The sequence below is a fragment of the Lissotriton helveticus genome, chromosome 2_1 (assembly GCF_964261635.1).
Source record: "Lissotriton helveticus chromosome 2_1, aLisHel1.1, whole genome shotgun sequence".
In the NCBI taxonomy this organism is placed as follows: domain Eukaryota; kingdom Metazoa; phylum Chordata; class Amphibia; order Caudata; family Salamandridae; genus Lissotriton; species Lissotriton helveticus.
This window is the reverse complement of record NC_136059.1, coordinates 590,247,812-590,269,703: the sequence shown is the minus strand read 5'-3', so window position 1 is coordinate 590,269,703 and position 21,892 is coordinate 590,247,812. Positions and strand designations below refer to the sequence as shown.

Genomic DNA, 21,892 nt, shown 5'->3' with positions numbered 1-21,892 from the left:
ACTAACCCTATCCCAAAAGTCATATCCACTTTCCATATCAAGCAATCCATAGAATTGCCAGTTTTCTTTCAAAATCCACAGTCAGTGGCTGAAAGAGCCCTACACACATTAGATGTAAGAAGAGCTCTGCTATATTATGTGGACAGGACTAAATCATTTTGAAAAAACAAAGCAACTGTTTGTTGCTTTTTCACCACAACATAATGGTAATCCCATCTCAAAATCAGGAATAGCCAGATGGATGGTTATATGCATGCAAATATGTTATCAAAAAGCTAAACTCACTCTAACTGTTCCCCCAAAAGCACACACTACGCGTAAAATGGGGGCATCCTTGGCTTTCCTAGGGAATATTCCCCTTGAAGACATATGTAGGGCAGCTACACGGTCTACCATACACACTTTCACTAAACACTATTGTATAGACGTGCAATCAAAGCAGCAAGCTGCAGTAGGCCAAGCTGTCCTTAAAACTCTTTTTCAGACTGCTGCAGCTGTTACAGGTGACCACCGCTAGAGGAGATACTGCTATACAGTCTATGCACAAGATATGAATTCAGCAGCCCACATGCCTCAAACGGAATATGCTACTTACCAGTATGCATCTGTTCTTGGCATGTAGGGCTGCTGACATTCATATCGCCCACCCTCCTCCCAGGTGCCTGTTGCAGCTGCAGGATTCTCTTTTGCATGGCCATCTCTTACTTACTATACTCCATCTTTGCCACAATGGCGAAAAACAATCTGAGGATAGAGAAGATGCCCATGCGCACTGTAGTCCAGGGGAGGACTCGCCTATCGGCGATCTATGCACAATATATGAATGTCAGCAACCCTACATGCCAAGCATTCACCAGTGGTTTGGTAGGTTTGCAGGGACCACCTCTGAGTTCATTTATTAATTAATCCAACACTGGCATCAGTGTGGGCTCATTATTCTGAGATGATTGGTACCAAACATCTTAGAATTCCATGAAGCCATCATGGATCTATGGAACTCGTATTTCCAAGCTCCCTGCCAATGTACTCAGTATGGCTTCACGATGCACTTATGTCTAAGAATAGACTTAGACACTATAGGGGTATATCTGCTCATGGAGTATAATTCACCCTGCCTTAGGGCTGTAAGGCCTGCTGTAGGGGTGACTAACCTATGCCTCCTGCAGTGCTGGTACACAGGGATGTGTGCCAGGTCAACTTTTCACGTTTATCTGCACCAAAGCACAAAGGCTGCAGTTGCAGTGGACATGTATTTGGTGAGGGGTCTCTTAGGGTGGGACAAAACATGTTGCAACCCTTAGAGACCCTCTGTGGTCACAAGGCCCTTGGTACCACTGGTACCTTTTACAAAGGACTTACATGTGTGGCAGAGATGTACCGATTGTGCAAACAAAGGTACAGTTTTGGGAAAGAACACAGGCACTTGGAACCTGGTTAGCAGGAATCCAGTGCACATTCAGTCAAAGATGCATCAGAGTCAGGCAATAAGTGGGGGGCAATCATTCCAAAAGGAGTACTTTCCTAAACAATACACCATGAATAACTATGTTGAAACAACAACCAGAGCCTGTGGCAGAACACTACATGCCCAAACATGTGCTCTAAAAGCCAAAACACAGACCGGGGTGGTGGCTGGTTACAGTTCTTTGCTTCGAGATGTACTGTGATGTGTTTGTAGGCATGCAGACCAATCCTCAGCCCAAAAGGGGCAAGTGCTCCAAAAATTATAATGCGTTATAATGACGGGGTTTCCCCTCCCCCCCCGCCCCCCAACCCAGATTGTCAATACCATGCAGTGGGTGACTGCTGCGGGCCAGGGTTTGTGCCCTAAATCAATTTTTCTGCAGTCTGTGGTGTAATTAGCATGCTGGGTGGCAACCACACGTGTCCCAGGTCATTCATGGCAGTGTCCTCCTCTTTCCCGGAGGAGGCTAGTTTCTGTGTGCTGAGGTGGGGATGCTTGTAACAGGGCAAATGCAGTGCCGATGGGTGATTGCTGGCTTTGTTGTTATTCACTGTGTGATGGAGCTCCTGCAATCCCTCTAGACCTACTATGCTGACAGCTGCAGCGGCTCCTATGCCTTCTGGAAAGTGATGCTCTGTTGAGTGTGGATGAAGGTCGTTTGCTCCCTCTGAAATGCAATTCCACACAGTCCTAAGCCGATTCAGGTTCATTGAAAAAGTGGGTTTGCTGAGCAGGCAAGACTTTTAGTTTAGCAGGAAAGAGTAGGGAGTATAGAACATTTAGGTCACGTAATTGACGTTTCACAGCCAGAAAAGAATTGATGCTGGGTCTGCAGGGTATAATCTAGGAATACAGAAACCCTGTGATTCTCATATTCATGGGGGGTGGCTACCTGCCTCACCACGGCCAATAGGGCATTCCTATCTTTGTAATGAAGTAATTGCGCAATGATAGGGCTGGGGATTGCTGGAGGGCCTGCCGATGGGAAATTGGTGCATCCTTTCCAGTGTGGTGAAGGTGATCGGGCCAGTGTGAAGGCCCTCTCCTTTAGGAATACAGTCACTGATCGGGATCTTTTCACACCTTCCGGCATTCCCACCCTACATATGTTATTTTGAAGGGGCCCACTCCTCTGTATCCTTGTCCTCTGCTCCAGTTTTAGCTCTCTGTGAAGTAGATCATGTGCTGTCTTTCCTTGATCAGTTAAGTGCGGTTTCAACTCTGTTGGAGTGTGCTTGGTCTCCGTCTCTGATCGTCATGGAGGAGTACGAACTCCACCCGGATCTCCACTATGCATGCTTCAACTGATGTGCACGTTGCAAAAACAGTTGATGGACAGAATGCAGAACAATGTCATACATTCACCCCAGTACAGAGATCTGGGCCTAAATCCATTGTTTTTTTGCTCACCACACCAACCCAGTTCAGACATGGCCATATGCAAATCAGCCTTGACCCTGTGCGTCATGGGAACAGTCCAGCCCGAACTGCCAAGCCATGTCTTCCCTGGACCGGAATCAAGCATTCTAGGACCGGTTTCGGGCTATCAGCCGACATCAGCCAGGATAGCTGGAACCCATTGGTGTGGAGAGCACGGGACTCACGTCTGAATGATGGATTAAACCCAGATCTGTGACTGGGGGTGAATGTTTTGCCATTGTGCAACATTCCGTCCATCAATTGTTGTTTTTGCATTTGTCACCATGAGTGGGATGGGTACGCTCAGACGTGAGTCCCATGCTCTCCATGCCACTGGAATCAAGCTATCCTGGCTGACGGCGGCTGATAGCCAGAAACCGGTCCTAGGATGCTTGATTCCATTCCAGGGAAGACATGGCTTGGCAGTTCGGCCTGGACTGTTCCCATGAGGCACTGGGTCAAGACTGATTTGCATATAGCCATGTCTGAACTGGGGTGGTGTGGTGAGCAAAATAACGATGGATTAAACCCAGATCTGTGACTGGGGTTGAATGTTTTGCCATTGTGCAACATTCCGTCCATCAATTGTTGTTTTTGCATTCAACTGATGTGTGCCATGATTCAATGGCCTGTAGGATTGCATCAAGTTTGGTAGCAGGGTTGTGAGGTAGAGGAAGGGGTGAGTTCCTTCTCTCACATTAGGTATTTGAGGGTAGGCACGACTGAGTTTTCTGATTTTTATCTCACCATGGTGTCAGGCAGTAAATACCGTGGTGGGCTCCCATGCATGCAGCAGGAGGCGACCCCAAGGTGGTCCCATGTGTGTCCGGTGTGACGCTGCCTGGTGAAGGCATGGGTTGTGGAGGTCTGAGCGAGTAGGGGAAGTAGGTTTGCCCCTAGTAGGGTGTAGGCTGGTGCTTGATAATTACCAAGTGTCGGTGCAGTTCATACAGGCCTGCCTCATTACTGCTACGTACGTGAAGTGCATTGCAGGGGCTGCGTCAAACGGAGTTAGGCAGATAGGGTGGCAGGCCTCCCCTGTGCCCCCCTGGCCCCATTTCCTCACAGTCTCTATAAGCCATAGTGCCCGTTTATCCAGTATTGGGGTATCTTTCATAGATTCACATGCCTGAATCATTCCCCGTCATCGAAGCGGGAGTCCCACGGTAAAAATATATACAATAGCAGTGCCTAAAAATTTCTTGTAGTAGGCTGGCAAAGCCTAAAGGCCTAGCTAGGCCCAAAACTTAGCAGCCTATCTACCTCATTATGTAAAAGACCTGAAAAAGTAGCCTCAGCCAATCAGCTGTCCTCACCCTCTAGAACCTTCCCAGCTCAGGCAGTTCTCCTCAGATATTCACCGCACTTCGTGTGTAAGGGAGTCTCCCTGAGTGCCTACTCAGTTTTTTGTCTTTTTTCTTCAAAAATGTCTGAAAAGAAGGCTCTTTTCAAGGCTTGCGGAACCTGCTATGAGAAGAGGGTCCATGTGGATGACCAGCACTCTGACTGCATCTATTGTCTGCACCCCTCACATGTTGTGAAGGACTGTAGGATTTGCCGAACCTTCCCTTCAAAAACAATCAGGGATAGAGAGGCAAGGGTTCTTTTGTGGTTAAAATCATCTTCCACAGATGATGAGGATAAGGCCTCTACCTCCAGCAAGAGAGCAAGATCCAGGGAGAGCTCTTCTCCTGAGAGGAGGAAAAAACTTAAACCCTCTCAAAGAGCCTCAGAACCCTCAAAGAGTACATTGTCTCCTTGAAGATCGACAACTGTGAGTACAGCCCAGACTAAGACTGTTTCTCTGGTGTCTGTTCATACTACTACTTTGACTTCTACTTCTTCAACTACTTCTACTACGGTCACTTTGGCTATTACCTCACCTCTTATGTCTGCAAAAATGTTGTCATCGCCTGTGAAGCCTTCAACGACGAAAGGCAAGTTGCCGTCATCGTCGACTGTCCCGTCGTCGACGACTAAAACATCCGGTCCGTCGACGACAATTGCGTCGACGAAGCCACCATCGACGACCTCGTCGACGAAGGACTCGTCGACGAAGACACCAACGACGATCTCGTCGACGAAGGACTCGTCGACGAAGACACCAACGACGATCTCGTCGACGAAGGACTTGTCGACGAAGACATCAACGACGATCTCGTCGGCGAAGGACTCGTCGACGAAGACACCAACGACGATCTCGTCGACGAAGGACTAGTCGACTAAGAAACCATCGACGGCCTCGTCGACGAAAGGCTCGTCGACGAAGAAACCATCGACGGCCTCGTCGACGAAGGGCTCGTCGACGAAGAAACCATCGACGGCCTCGTCGACGAAGGGCTCGCCGACGAAGAAACCATCGACGGCCTCGTCGACGAAGGGCTCGTCGACGAAGAAACCATCGACGGCCTCGTCGACGAAGGGCTCGTCGACGAAGAAACCATCGACGGCCTCGTCGACGAAGGGCTCGTCGACGAAGACACCATCAACGGGCTCGTCGATGAAGGACTCGTCGACGAAGACACCATCGACGAACCCGTCGACGGCAAAATCAATGCCATTGACGACAGTTCCATCAACGGACAAGCCGTCGACAGTCCGGTCGACGATAATTCCAATGGCATTGGGTTCATCTTCATCGACTACTACGACAGCAGTGGCATCTGCTCATCTGTTGCCCAGCTCACCTCCGACGAGGGTCCAATATACACATTTCCAAATAAAAACTTATCAGAGGCGAGACTACTCTCACATTTCTTCACTCTTACCATCACATCTTTTGGAGACATATGTGGAGGAAGATTCAGATGAAGGTGAAGAAGATGATGGTCCTTTTGGGATTGCCCGTCACCCTTCCCAATTAAATATCAAATATCAGGAGGACGATGACCAAGGGCATTATGCGCATGAAGATTTGTCAACGCCATATCAGTCGCCCCATACCAGACCTCCTCGATCTGAGGACACTACTCATCTGCCATCTACTTTAATTCAAGACTTACAAGCTATGTTGGCAGATTATCGCCAGAGATTTCCTCCAACTTCAGTTGCACCTAGTGTGCCGCCTACCCCAGTTGACGTGCCAAGGCCTCCATCGCCACGAGCATCATTGTCACCGAGACAGGATACTGGCCCTGCACCCCAAGGTGACACGGATACCTCTTCTCATGATGAGGATGATGGCAGGGAAGAGGGCAAATTGCCAGATAATACACCTATTGATCCGTGGGAGGATTATGTCATTCCTATGCCTTCACCGCCTGCGCCACGCCCGTCAGATTCTCCACCTGAGGATATTGGCGGATTTCATAATATTATGCAGCGTGCAGCTAATAGATTTGAATTGTCTGTCACAGTTGAGCAGTCTGACTGCTTTTTGCATGACTTTAAAGAGGGATATCGCAGAGTTACCAGAGCTATCCCCATTATTGATTATATATGGAAGGAAGGGCTCAACATCATGAAAACGCCTGCTTCCATTCCTGCAGTCCTTCCAAGAATAGAGAAAAAGTATCGTGCACCATCTGATACTCCATCTTGCTGAATAGGTCACCCTCGACCAGACTGTCATATCCCAGGCTGCACAGCAAAGGTCCAAGAACCCTTCTGCTCCCATTTCAACGCCACCTGACAAGGAAGGCAGGAGACTAGATGCCATTGGAAAGAAGTTCTCTGCAAATGCAGCAGCCTCCATTAAGGCAGCTAATTCATTGGCTATTTTGGCCCGTTACGATAGACAGATGTGGTCCGTCTGAGTTCCTTGATTTGGTCCCTGAGGATCGTCAGCATGAGGTGCGCAGGATCGTACTGGAGGGAGAAAGGGCAGCTTCGGAAATCATTGATTGCGCCCTTGATATTTCAAACACCAACTTCAGGCAATTGGCGGGAGCAGCAGTCCTCAGGCGTCAAGGTTGGCTCAGGGCTACCACCTTCAGACCTGAGGTCCAAACAAAAATCTTGGACATGGCGTACGATGGGGATTCCCTTTTTGGAAAACACATCGATGACGCTTTGCTTGCAATTAAAACAGATACGGACACAGCTAAATCCCTGGGTACCCTGCAATACAAGAGGGGATCCTTTAGAGGAGCAAGAGGCTGTGGTTACTCCTCCAGAGGGAACTATTCCAACCAACAAAATCGCCAGTACCAGTACAAACAACCGTACTATCAATCATCTTACAGACAGCCTGCCTCTGGTTCTTTGTCTCGTCAAGGAGGGAAACGGCGCTCAAACAATCAAGGGCGTGATTCCAACAAGTGCCAATGAGCTTTGCCGGACGTCAGCCATTTATCCTCCCCTTCCCGTGGGCGCCAAAATTTCCGCCTTTTACCAACAGTGGCGGAAAATAACTTCGGATCAGTGGGTCCTGGATCTTGTCGGGAATGGACACACTCTGGAGTTTTTGCAGAAGCCACCAACAGCGCCGCCCAAGGGTCCCCCTCCCCCTCGTCTTCACTTACTCTTCAAAGAGGCCTTAAAGATGCTACACAAGAATGCGATAGAACGAGTTCCTGCTTCTCAGAAAGGGAAAGTATTTTATTCTCGCTTCTTCCTCGTAGAGAAAAATTCAGAAGAGTGGCGTCCAATACTAGATCTGCGCAAACTCAACAAATATCTAAAGAAACAGAGTTTTCGCATGGTAACGTTGACGGACATTCTTGCAGTGGCTGGCGTCCACTTTCAATTTCAAAGTGCTTCCATTCGGCCTCAAATCGGCCCCCAGAATATTCACCAAATGGTTAGCCCCGGTGGCAGCCATGCTGAGGTCACAGGGAATACAAGTTTTCCCATACCCTGAAGACTGGCTATTAAAAGGACCATCAAGAAACTCCACAATAGAAGCGGTCAGGAGTTCCCTCTCCCTCTACTCAAATCTGGGACTGACCCTCAATTTGAACAAATCTCAGCTTCAACCTCGCCAGGAGTTGACCTTTCTGGGAGCGGTGTTGAGCACATGCCAGTGCAAGGCGTTCTTGACTCAGGAGTGGCAAAACAAACTGTTAAAGCTAGCAAAACAAATATTTGCAAGAAGGTCACTTTCAGTTCGAACATTTGCTTCCCTTATGGGGATGTGCTCATCTGCAATCAGCCTCATCCCTATGGCGAGACTCAGAATGAGGCCGCTACAGGAAGAATTACTTCGCCCGTGGAGTCAAGTCGACGGATCGTTCGATGACCGCATCAAAGTAACTACCAAGATGAAGCAAGCCCTTCTTTGGTGGTCGAAGGCGCACAACTTGTCACCGGGCCTCACTTTTCTCCAAGACATTCCAGAGTTCACCCTGACTACGGACGCTTCCATGGAAGGTTGGGGAGGTCACCTTCAGGACCTTCAGATCCAGGGACGATGGTCTCGTCAGTACCGGCAGAAACACATCAACAGCCTAGAGCTGAGGGCCATTTTTCTGTCACTGCAAGCCTTCCTTCCGAGGATTGCGAATTCGTCTGTGCTGGTGCGTACGGACAATACCACCAGCATGTACTTTATCAACAAACAGGGAGGAACGAAATCTCTCACCCTGTCGCTGGAGGCTCAAGAGATGTGGGAATGGGCGCTTCGCCTCGGCATATCCCTCAGAGCAGAACATGTGCAAGGCGTCCAGAACTCTCTAGCCGACAACCTCAGCAGGGCTTTCACGGGCTGTCACGAATGGGAGCTCGAACAACATCAAGTAGAGAGGATCTTTCAGACATGGGGAACACCAACGCTGGATTTGTTCGCCACGCAGCAGAACAGCAAATGCCTGTTTTATGCCAGCAGGTTTCCTCAACAGGGGTCAAGGGGAAATGCCCTTTTGATGAGATGGTCCGGAATATTTGCGTACGCTTATCCACCGATTCCGCTCATTCCGAAAGTACTGCAAAAGATGAAGAGGGAACATTGCACTCTCATCCTCATTGCTCCCCGTTGGCCAAGACAGTTTTGGTTTCAGGAGCTCCTTCTGCTCTCTCAGCAGCCTCCACTTCGTCTCAAACCAACAGTGTCAATGTTAACAAGAGAGGGAGGCCAGATCCAACACCTGGATCCTCAATCACTGCACTTGCACGCTTGGCTCCTGACTTCCTAGAGTTCAAGGGTCTTAACATCTCCTCAGACTGCAGGGTGATTTTATCACAGGCCCGTGCGCAAAGTACCATCAAGACATATCGTTTTAAGTGGAAGCGATTCTGTTCATGGTGTGGAGAAAATAATGTTCATCCACTTCAAGCTCCTCCTGAAGCCATCCTTCCTTATCTACTGTCTTTAGCTAGGGCTGGACTAGTTTTCTCGTCCATTAAGGTGTATCTAGCGGCAATATCCAGGTTCAGGAAGAGTTCCAACAAACCATCCTTATGTTCATCATCTTGGATCAAACAATTCCTTAAGGGGCTATTCCGAGCTTTTCCACCAGTTCGTCGTCCTCCTCCTGAGTGGGATCTTAATATTGTTCTGTCTCAACTCCTAAAACGGCCTTTTGAACCTATTCACAAGGCGGAGCTAAAGTTTCTTACTTGGAAAGTGGCTATCTTGCTGGCTCTCACTTCAGCCCGCAGAGTCAGTGAAATACAGGCCTTCACTATTGCACAGCCTTTCTTACAATTCTCTAAAGACGTTGTGACGCTTAGAACCAACCCAAGATTTATTCCAAAAGTACCGACTCAATTCCACATCAATCAACCGGTCAAGCTCAAGACTTTTTTTCCGGATCCTAAAACTCCGGCTGAGAAGGTTTTACATTCCCTGGATGTGAAACAGTGCCTTAAGTTTTATCTTCAAAAAACAAAGAACATCCGCAAATCTAATCAGCTTTTTGTTGCTTATGGTCGAGCCACCTTGGGTCAAGCTGTGACAAAGGCAACTATAGCTAGATGGTTGTCTTCTACGATTATCTTCTGTCATGACAAAGCTAACAAACCTTTAACAAGAAAGGTTAAAGCGCATTCCACCAGAACAATGTCAGCGTCAACGGCCCTTTTCGCTGGAGTGACGCTGGAGAACATTTCCCGAGCTGCTACGTGGAAAAGTGTGCACACTTTTACGAAGCACTGCAGTCGGCAGCTCATGATGATACAGCAGTTGGAGAAGCGGTGCTGCAGCATCTTCTTCACTAAGGTTAGACTCTTTATAGTCTTTTCTTCTTCATTTGACTGTTTTAAGCATATGTATTTCTTTATGATGTTTTAGCATTTTCAAACGCTATCCTATATGTAATGTACTTATGAAGGTTTTTGATGCATATGTTATGTAAACAAGTTTGTGCTCTATTACCTTCCTGGTTGTGTGGGGGTGTATATGATTTATTTTGTCTCCCACCTTCCTCTAACGACAGACATGATGTCACTGCTTGCTACTCTGATTCAGGCATGTAAATCTATGAAAGATACCCCAATACTGGATAAGAAAACTTACTTACCTGTAACTACGGTTATCCAGTATTGGTATCTTTCATAGATTCACTTGCACCCACCCTTCTCCCTGGCACGGCAGTTCTGTTTTATGGATACTTACTCTCACTTGTGCTGGGAAAATCTGAGGAGAACTGCCTGAGCTGGGAAGGTTCTAGAGGGTGAGGACAGCTGATTGGCTGAGGCTACTTTTTCAGGTCTTTTTACATAATGAGGTAGATAGGCTGCTAAGTTTTGGGCCTAGCTAGGCCTTTAGGCTTTGCCAGCCTACTACAAGAAATTTTTAGGCACTGCTATTATATATATTTTTACCGTGGGACTCCCGCCTCGACGACGGGGAATGATTCAGGCATGTGAATCTATGAAAGATACCAATACTGGATAACCGTAGTTACAGGTAAGTAACTTGTTTTCTTCCCAATGGCTGTGGTGCTGAAAACCACAAGCATCCAGAAGGCAAAAAGTGAGTGCCAAGGGAGCTAGGCGGATCGGCTGACTGGTTAGGCCGGCGGCCTACTGCCTAGGCTGCAGGCCTACATTTTGGAGATCGCCATGTGGAGATGAGCTGTAGCATTTCATAATCAACTATCGTGGGGCTACAGAAAGAAACTGATGCAACGCTGAAAGTGACACAGAACGTATGGGCTACTTCCTTCCGTAAATATCTCTCAACTGAAGGGACATTCTCATGTATAAATGAAGTTTATTGGGGATCCTTTGGCAGGGGGTAGCATCCGCCCCCGTTTGGGGGTGGGGCTTCCATCGATCCGCGACAGGTACTTATTAAATTTGTAATGAGGTATTGGGGATGGGGGAGGTGGAGTGGGTTTCATGGGCAGTTTCTTGTTGTTCCTAGTGCCATGCTTCTCGATCATCTCTACAGTACCCCATTTGATGACACCATACATGAGTAAAACCACACACACACGACCTACCCTAATACATGTCTGCAGTAACAACCGAAGCCCAAAGGGGGGGCTCCGCATAGTTAGCTGGAATGTGAGAGGCATTCCGGACAAGATAAAACGAGGTGCCATACTCTTCCAGGCCAAGCGATACAAAGCAGATGCCCTTCTGCTTCAGGAAACGTATTTGTTAGGCACTAAAGCACCATGTCTCTCCCGCTTTGGATATGCTCAGATCTTTCACTCTAGGTTTACTAGGGGTTCTCGTGGGGTAACGATTTTAATCCATTGCAGAGTCCCATTTGCCCATGCCAAGTCATGGCTAGATCCCCAGGGGAGGTACACAATAGTGTCGGGCACATTATATGGGGGAACAAATTATTCTTGGTAGTGTGTAAACGTGGAGGCTAAATTACTTCCTAAAGCCATTGCAAACCACATCTTATATAACTGACCTAGTCCACCTCGATCAGGCAGGCTTCATGCTACAAGACCTAATATCCATCGTGCCCACATCGCCATTGCGGCAGTGGACCATCTAGATGGCCCTGCAGCTCTTCAGCTCGCAGACATGGACAAAGCTTTAAACACGCTTAGCTGGCCCTACCTCTTTGCGCTCCTGAGTCTGCTGAACATCAGCCCATTTCCTTTCCTATATACTGACACCACAGCCTCCGTTCGGGTGGTGAATTCTACTTCACAAACCTGCTTTCATGCCACATATTGTGGGGGAATGGCTACCCCGGATATCCAGGCATACCACGCGGCATCTCACCTCCTTGTCCTTAACGACGGTAGTACGGCGATAGACTAGACCCGGCATACGCAGTAGAGCCCTGGCTAATGGATGATACAACACTTCATACTTACCTGTACTCAGGGCCGGCACTTTGTGTCTACCGCGGGCGACAAGGGCGGTATTTGTGGCATGGACCCAGTCTCTGCGCCTGATAGAGTGGTAGGGCTGACTGACTAGAGAGGCTCCCTTGTGGTATAACGGCCTACTACCCCAGCTATCGTTACTGGCCGGTTTTAGAGGCTGGTAAGACATTAGTATATCAACACTGAGGGTGGTCCTGCAGGGTCAGACATTTAAATAATTTCGGAAGCTCCAGAGAGAATTCGACATGCCCCACACGCAGTTGTATAAATATATTCTGCTTCGCCACGCTCTATCCCCCTACATTGCATACCTGGAGAATATACCAGAATTTAACTCTGTTGAGGCAAAGGTCTTTATGGGTGATCTCGGGGACCATAACATCACTAGAATATATTGAACACTCTTTACCAATAGCCCTACCACTTTAGACACACTCGGAGAGGCCTGACAGGGGGACCTGGGTCCGCTGGACAATGATGACTGGGCCGAGCTGCTGGCGTCCCCAAGTGGTGCGGACATTGCTTCATGCCTGTCTCTCATACAATTTAAATACCTTCATCCGGTTTACTTCACTAGGTGCAGGTTGTGGAGGGTCAGGCTGGTGGAATCCCCATTATGCTTGCGATGTAGTACTACTGAGGGCACTTTAATACATAAAATCTGGCAATGTACTGCACTCCTACGGTTCTAGCGAAGGGTTATGGCATGTGTTTCGGAGGTGCTCGGGTGGGACATTCCTATCTCACCGAAACTGGCCCTACTACATGTCACAGAGGGTATAGGGGGCAATAGCTATAAGCACCACTTACTATTCCTGGGTCTCACATTAGCGAAATGTGATATAGCTAAGGCTTGGAAGGCCACATCTCCCCTGGTGGAGGTTTGGAGGAAAGGATTAGACGTCTGTATGGGTTTAGAGCTACCTGTTTTCGAAGTGAGGGGATGCCCTCAGAAACACCCCAAAATATGGAAAAGATGGCGGAATATCGCGATCTCCATATAGAGCCCCTTACTTCTATACCAATAGATACAGAAGTATTGAGACAGTAGGGCGGTGGAGAGTCCAATTGTTGCACGAACTCATAATAATTTGGTCTGGGTGGCAGGGGGCTGATGACATCCGAGAATGTAATGGAGACATTGCACTTCTTCATCGTTTGTCAGACTATTTCAAATCGTATTTTGTTTGGTTTAAACACTATAAATGTCGATATGATATGTACGGCTGTTGACACAATAAAGTCTGTTTTGAAGAAAAAATAAACACTAATTCTACTCGACCACCATTGGTTTTGGTGTTGCTGCATACCCACCTTAACTGTACTCCAAGGAAGATCAACTCCTAACAGATAATGGGCCTCCTTCTTAACCGTGGGTATCTAAACCATTCTGTGTGACTGAAACTCTACATGGAAAATTTCTGTGCATACCTGGTGGAATTGGCTAGGCTTACTGCATGTAACTCATAACTCTAGCAGCCAAACTTTATCAGTGAAGACTATCCTGTATGGCACAAGTTGAATGTCTGCCTACGAAAGAAGAAACCTCCCTTATTATGCCACCTGCTCGTACACTAGAATCGTATTAATTTCAAACACATTCTTGATTCTTAATCATTTAAACACTTACACTGCACAATCTGATCCTGACCATTTATTAATCCTCCCAACTCCCGTGCTAACATCAGACATGTTAAAGGGGTCTTAAGACTAACTGTTGACGTTATTTGGTTTAACTTTATGGTGATTTATATGTAAAGCCTGATTAAATCACTCTTTTGTTCATTGTATAACTATTTGCTTTATGCAGCTGCTTTTATCAGAAAAATCAATGTCATTGAAAGTAGCACTCTATTTTGACTTTGATCCTTTTATTAATGTATCTCTTTGATATGTTTATTGAATCCCTCCATGGGAAATATCTGACTGACCGTAATTGTAACAGTAGTTTACTTTATTGTTTTTATTTCTTTATTTCATTTCATATGCTGTTCTTATGGTAATCATTCAAAATTGAATAAAACGGCTTGAAATTAAGACTAAATGTAGTTTTAGCTCAAAATAGCTGGATGTTTGCTCATATTCTCCTCTGCTTGTGGATGCCATTTCACTTGGGGTTGGGTGCATGGAAACTACAGCCATTTCCGCAGATGCTGACTATTATAGGGAGGTTAAATTGAGAAACACATTTATACTCACTGCTTAACTTCAGGATCATGAATACCTTTTGCAGTTTTTGATGTTCTTTTATTTTTACAGGGAAATGCTCTGCTGCAGCATTGGATGTCCTTGCAAACGTGTTTAGAGATGAGCTTTTACCTCATATTTTACCACTTTTGAAAGAACTACTGTTTCATCCTGAATGGGTAATAAAAGAATCTGGAATCCTTGTTCTTGGAGCAATTGCTGAAGGTAGGTAAAGGTGTATTATACAACCTCTATCACCTAGTTCACGTGATGACATTGAAATAAATGTAAGGCAACAGAAATGTTTATTTGGTAAAAGCATGCCTTAACGTATGGTGAAATACTGGGACATCCTGTTATGTAACAACCAAAACTACAAGAAATGTTGTTACAGCATTTGCAGTTTAATGCACATTGCAAACATGATTTTTGTTCCTATTTCTGTCTGTTTCAAAGTTTTGTCCTATTACTGTGTGTCAGACCCTGTTAGTGTGGCTACTAAGAGCTAAAGGGCTGCAGCTGTGTAGGTTGGGGTTGTTTGCCTATGGTGTCCTGGGGTGCATCCTATTATGTATTTGCAAAGTGGGACAAATGCATTCTTTCCACACTTGAACTGTGTAAGAACGGTGAACAGTCAGTCTGCGCAAGGAGGTAGTGTGAGGGACAGGGACTCCGAACTTAAACAGTTAAACTGGCATAGTGAGTCACGGTCCAGCCGAGTACCAGCCTTAATAATAAAAAATAAGAGTACTTTAACATTACAGCAGTAATAGGGGTTAAGCTACAGTCACATCTGTAAAGCAATAGACAAGTAGGCTATTCATTCTACAATCTACAGTGATCCAACAATTCCTGTAGTGCCCCCAGTGTATAGAGTATTTATGAAGAATTAGGCAGGGTTTTGAGCTCACTGTGCAAGCAACTACCATGTCGGGTAACCCGTTTGTCAGTTCAACTTCATACTGGCAATCATTTTCCTGTCAATCAGGTATATCTTTGAGTTCAAGTTACAGTCTCTCAGTCTGTGAGCTCAGGCCCTGTGTTATCTGTTTTTTAGGACTCTACTTGGACAATAGTGGTGCGCTCTTTGGAGTTGCATCTTTTTGCCAGTGGGTGCAGGATCACGGGCAGAGGCCTCATCTCTCAGAACTAGCAGCTGAAAACAGCATAACAGGCTGTGGCAGTGGTTATCTTTCTTCAGTAGTTGCTGCCTCCAGGCTTTTGGGAAGGTCCTCCGTGACAACAGTTTGTTGGTCAGACAATATGCTGTTGCAGTGGTCACACTGTAGGGATGCCGGACAGAACACTTGAATCAGGTTATCTATGCTTCACCTACAAGAGTCACTTGGATGCTGGGTGACCCGTCACAGTTCGGGTCCATGCTGGTTATGCATCTCATAAAAGTCGACTTGTGTGGGTACTCCGCACGGTGGAAACCTGGTTAGTATCCTCCTTGTGCATGGTCTTTCCTCCTGAACGTCCAGGCACTCTGCTTCACTCTTCAGCAGGTAAGCATGCTTCTAGGGATTAGGGATACCCACAGTTTCTGTAGCGTGTTGTGCAGACTCTAAGGAATATACCCTCACATCTGGGATGCTGGCTAGCATGTAGACAACATCCCTGAAGTTCAGCTGCTCTTCAAGGTCTCCACCGAGCACTCCCTTCCTTGGTCAAAAAGAACTTAAAGCTGGAACAAAGTGGGATGACTTGGGTCACACCTTTATCCTCCTTTTCCTGACAGGAGATGTTCATTCCTTTGTCTGAAGTTCAGAAATCGATTTTGGGGGTGGTTCCTTTTAAAATATATTTTTCTGACTGCAGTGTAAACAGCCTTTGCAAATTGATGGCTCTCGCTTCAGGTATTGATGCCTTGCACCAAGCAGGAGTATTCCAATGCTGACGCACTGAAATGTGAAGACTAAGTTGTTGTCATCACCCTCCACAAGCGGCAATCGGGAGAAAGACAAAAACATCCTTCTTTTTAAAAGCACTATCAGTTGATTTACCGTCATTCCGCTACCATCAACAAAATGGTAGGGTTCAGTACGGACTAATTGGAAATTGCCAGCTAAAATATGCTCAAATAACTTCTAATGGTAGCTGTGTCTCCAACCTCCCATACTGAACCAGAAAAGTGGTCTGGTCCGTATTAGAAATGCACAAAAATCAGTTTGCTGCTGCCACTGCTGCATATCAGCAAGTCAGAACATGTACAAACATATTATGCCAATAAGGAGCGCACCCCCTTCCTGGTTACATACCAGGTTCTCGACCTTAAAATCACAATGGACCAAGCCTATGTCTCATCACACTTGATAGATTAGTTTGCCAAATAGGCCAACAAAAAGCTGGGTGCCAATTTCACATGCATTCGGGGTGATCCAGGCCAGTGATACAAGCCAGTTTACCATGCTGGGGACATAAAAATGTTTTTCTATCTTTTGCTAAAGGCGTTTATCCTTTGTATGTGTTTACATAATGTTATTTTACTGGTCGCTGAATATTGGAGTGTCTCTAATTCATTATGGTAACCTTATGGTAACCACCAGTTCACTCTGATTATAGAAGCCATTCATCCCTCCATGTGTGGGATTGGAAGGTTTTAATAATTGAGCTGCAAGGTCGAACATGAAGTCTTAAACGCAGTGGATAATGGATTAGTCTTTTTTCATGAATGGGCCTGGCTCTGTAAAATCTTTACTATGACCAGAAATGTTCAAGATTCTGGCCCTCAAACTTTGATTCTTTTGAAGGACTGTTATAGTGGTATTTAAACCAGTAAGGTTTGCAACTAGTCCCTAAAACGTGAACTGTGTTCTTCCTGGATGTTAAGGTCCAGACTCTCATCCTTAAACTGTTGCTGTAAAGTTCACCATGCATAGAGGGACTTTTTGGGTGAAGTACAGTAGACCATTTTTCTACTGGCAACTCAGCAGCTGTGTTTTCACCTCATTGCATTTCCCAGTATTTATCCCAGAGATGATTGAAAAAAAGAGAAAAACATTTCACAAAAATGTTGCTAATTACACTATTTGTTGGAGACACTCACCCATTTTCTGAGGCTTCGTGAATAAACATTTTAGTGAAACCAGAGTCCTAAAGTCTGTTTATTTGAGCACAATCCTTTGAATACTATTGAGCTTTTGCCCATACCCTTTTGCCCTGAAGGTATTAACCCTCTAGGACCTCACATGTTAAGATCCTTCACATGTGTACTAATGTATGGGATTCCTCAGAGATCTGCTATTTTTGCTATGGGTAAAGGACTACATGTTTGGGTCTAGGATCGTTGGTGCTTCCTTACGAGGTAGAGTGTACTTTTCTTAGGAACATCCCTGAAGACTATGTTCATTAAAAGTGTGTACACTGTCTATACCCTAATCATAGGGTGAACGTGAATACTAAATGAGTCATTTGAATGTTTCTCATAAGAAGAAGAAACAAAAGAGTACAATGTACTTTTATATTGAATCATGTCCTGCTCCCAAGGTTATGCTTCTAGCTCTCGAGAGATGTTGCCACTCTTGCTGATGTCATTTATTTATTTATTTATTTATTTGACAGCATTACCCACCCCACAGTCCTTATCTGCGTTATTGTCCTCTGACCTAATATGTCTTACACTGAGAAAGGTGTCACCTTCACTATGACAGTTCATTGATACGGATATAGACATCGGACCTTCTGTTAATAACAGGCATCTTCATAAACATGGATTCCAAAGTTGTATCAGTCGACACCTTAAATATCATGCCTTACAGCATTGGTAACTGAAAATGTTGGGCAAATACAAGGGGAACATGGTAAACCGTGCAGGAAAGACAAATATACTAGGAAAACAGGTTAGAGCCTTCAGGAACATGAAACAACATCCCTAGAATGAGAGCAATCACTCAAGTAAGAGACTCAAGAAAGAACTGTTATGCCTCCGAACAAACTGAGGATGTCTGAGGAATAGATCAAGTCGCTGAAGCAGACCCTTCACGAACGCAGCTAGAGGTCATCTGGTGTACAGTAGTGTGTACAAAAACAGAGTCGTCCATTGGTTGAAGTCCTTTCAAGATGGCTATGTGGTCCAGGAGTATGAGGAACGTCCTGCACTAAAAGGAACTCCTCTCACAGACGGACCTTGATCTGTGGGAGGAGTATAGCTGCTATATGGATGTTATCATTCTTACCACAGGCGTCGTAGTTATCCAAAGACTGTGCCGTACAATTCCAGGATGGGCAGCGTGACATCCGAGTTTGATCAGACAATGCAATTAAAGAAACAGGTTTTCTCTTTGCAGTGGCACATAAGCTGCTGAAACCATTGCTTGGCCTTTGTCATTGAGACCCAGCTTTTGTACTCGTGATCCATTGAGGCCAGATAAAATACATTCTGATAGAGACTTCTAGCTACATATTTTTCACCTTTTGAATATTTCCCAGGCCTCAAACTGGATCCAGAAACTTTTCAGCAGTACTTCTGTGCATAGGAAGGTGGTGCCATGCAGCTGCACACACAGTTCCACTCCGTAAGTGCCATGCAAAGCAACCACTCCTGCATGCTGTCAGTGCCTTTCTTTCTGCGCCTCCAGACGCAGATCAGGAATTCTCTAGCCATATGCGACATTAGGTTGGCATTTTCTTCAGTGTGCAGGGTGTCACCCCCCAAAAATGAACAGCTTTAAGCACTGTAGGGACTGTCACCAACAAATGTCGATGACTGATCCCCATCAGAAGTGCACGGGGTTGGACAAAGACCCCAAGGCCTACAGTGGTTGTGCATCGATGAACATAAAGGCCATCGGGGATCGCAAGGTGAAGCTTTACATCGCCAAGCGCAAAAACACTTCCTTCCAGGGCTTTTCCAAGTGACGCTCTGGGTCAAAGATTTGATCTCGGCCCTGTTCTCAGTCCATGGAGCTGCTCAAAAAGCTGGTCTAAGGCACGCTCTAAATCATCAGATAAGATGAGAAACACTAGCAACCCAAGTGGGATTCTGCTTCCTCACACCACTTTCACCTGAGCAGGTAGGGAGTCTGCATCACACTTCTCGATTCCGCTCCTGAAGGCGGACAACTTTGGAGCCGATCCTGCAGTTGGTTCAGGTACATCCTGGGTCTTTAGTCATGCCGCATCAGATCAAAGAGTTATATGCAGCCATGCTCTGGCTCGTAGGATTCCTACCGATTCTCTCTGGGCCCCAAGGAGCCAGAGGCCTTTCACCTAAAATACCACAGATGAATTAGCTCTCTGCGTCAGCGGGTTCCTCCAAACCTGTCTTGCCTCCAGCACCTGTCCCGACCCTGCTTCCGGTACCATGACCTATGCTGACCCTGGGCAAATTGATGCTGATGCCGACTTCCTTGACGCCAGAAGTTGAGGCTCGATAGGTCTCTCTGACTCAGTCGATGCTGGTACATTCTCAACCGAAGTTGCCCTTATTCTGCCTGAGGCTTCACCTTCCCTCGTTTGATTTGCTACCTACACAGGGGAGGCCACTCTCTTTGCATTCCCTTTTTTTAACTGTAGGAAAATTCTCCTTTTGGCATGGTTTCCCCGGACATTTTGATTGACTCTGAATGCAACTTTGACAGAATGTGCACTGGGTTTCTGCTAATCAGGTTCCCAGTGCCTGTGTTCTTTCCCAAAACTGTACCTTTGTTTACTCAATTGTCACACTTCTGTCCCACATATAAGTTCCTTGTAAAAGGTACCAGTAGTACCAAGGACTTTGTGACCAGAGAGGGTCTATAAGGGCTTCAGCTTGTATTACGCTGCCCAGGGAGACCCCTCACCAAACACAGGCACACTGCCGTGGCAGCTTGAGTGTTTTGGTGGACTAAAATGTGCAGAGTCTACCTGGCATGCACCCAGTATGCCAGGCCTGCCAGCACTGCAAGAGGCATAGGTAAGTCACCCCACAGCAGGCCTAACAGCGCTAAGACAGGTTGCATTATACCTCCTGTGAGGGCATAACTCCATGAGTAGATAGGCCACTATAATGTCCAAGTCCATTCTTAGACATTATAAGTGCATAGTGAAACCATACTGAGTACATGGGCTGGGAGCTTGTCAATACGAGTTCCATAGACCCATGATGGCTTCACCGAATCCCAAGATGTTGGGTACTAAACATCTCCGATTAATGATCCCACTGATGCCATTGTTGGGTTCATTAATAAATGCACTCAGAGGTGTTTCCCGGAAACATACCAAACAACTAGTGTGTGCCTGACTGGTTTGTACCAGCCCGCTACCTCTAGACATGTTTCTGACCCCTGAGGTGAGAGCCCCTTGCTCTTGTGGGTCAGAAACTAAGCCGTGTCTGGGTGGAGGTGCTTCACACCTCCCCCAATCAAGAACCGCATTAAAGGGTGGTGAGACTCAAAGGCTTCCTGCCCTTTGTTATGCTAGCCAGGACCTCTCCAGCTAGTGGTAATGGCCTGTCACCATGACCAGGCCCCACTTTTGGCAGCATGGTCGGCGGAAAAAAATAAGTAAGCAGGAGAAGTGTATCCCCGCTCAGCCAGAACCACCCCTAAGGTGTCCTGAGCTCAAGTGACCCCCTCCTTTGAAAATCCTCAATATTTCTTTGGAGAATTTTAGCCAATAGGGATAGGGGTATGCTGCCTCCCCAAACGGAGTGGACATACAAAGGATGTAGACATACTAAAGGTAAATAACCCACTGCCTACTACCTCCAGCCCCTATATTGTCCCTAAATTGAGTATTTAGGAGCACTCCTGGACCTTAATCCTCAGATTCCTTGTGACCTAAAGGAGAAGAACCGAAGAGCTGTACCAGTAGTGAAGTCCCCAGAAGACAACTGACTTGGCTACCGGCCTACCTGCAGCCCTAGAAGAAACCTACTCCAAAAAGTAACTCGTCCTGCGGGCGCAGCGACCGCCAACACCTTGGGAGGATTGCTTGCCTTTTTCAAAGAGGGGGGAACTCCAGAGGACAGTGACACTGTCCACAAAGAAACCAACAAAAAGAACTCCAGTGCCCTGCTGAACCACACAACCAGACCTCCGGACCCACCTCTGCGCCCGACGCCTTTGGTCTGAGTCGAAGTGACCCATCAGTCCCAAGAAGGTTCCCCCAGCGCTCCTAAGCTCGAGTCCGCCCCAGAGTGACTTCTCTTGGACTCCACAACACTGTCTGCAGCCTTAACATGAAGGGTCCCCAACCAGCTCTGGTAAGACTTTCTAGGGTCCCAAGAAATCCCTCTACCCATAGCCCCCAGACCTTGGGGAGCTCAATCAACTATTTCTGAGTTTTTCAGCATCTCAACTTACCTCCAGGGCCACTGGTTTCCTTTGTCTAGCTTCCTGATCTGAGCCTGCAGCCTTTGTTTGCAATCTGTGTCCTCCATTGATTTGTATTGGTTGCCTGACGCTGTGTTGGCACTCTGCACCTGGCTGCCTCTGTACCGCTGTTGGTGTGTGTTTGGCTGCTTCCTTGTGGCCCATCCAGTGCTGGTCTAAACCTCTGGAGATTGGCCCCTATCTTCGATTTTACCTACCTTCAATCGGCACCTCTTTGAGTGCCCCCTAGTCTCCATTGATTAACATTGGGCCTCAGTGACCGAATGTGACCTTCACACAGCTGCCCCTGTGCCGCTGGTGGTGCAGTCTCTAAACTTTCCTGACCCTTG

At 46.6% G+C, this 21,892-nt stretch overlaps 1 protein-coding gene across 2 annotated transcripts in view; it reads left to right on the top strand.

Moving 5' to 3' along the window:
• The window catches only part of TNPO1 (transportin 1), a 1,741,771-nt gene that overhangs the window by 1,075,606 nt on the left and 644,273 nt on the right, over window positions 1–21,892 (top strand). For both annotated transcript variants that reach the window (XR_013607056.1, XM_078675276.1), the window contains exon 11: window positions 14,320–14,472. Coding sequence is in view for 1 of the 2 variants with exons in the window: in XM_078675276.1 (XP_078531402.1) it covers window positions 14,320–14,472 (153 nt within the window). In the remaining variant the exon portion in view is untranslated. The remainder of the gene's footprint in view (window positions 1–14,319; window positions 14,473–21,892) is intronic.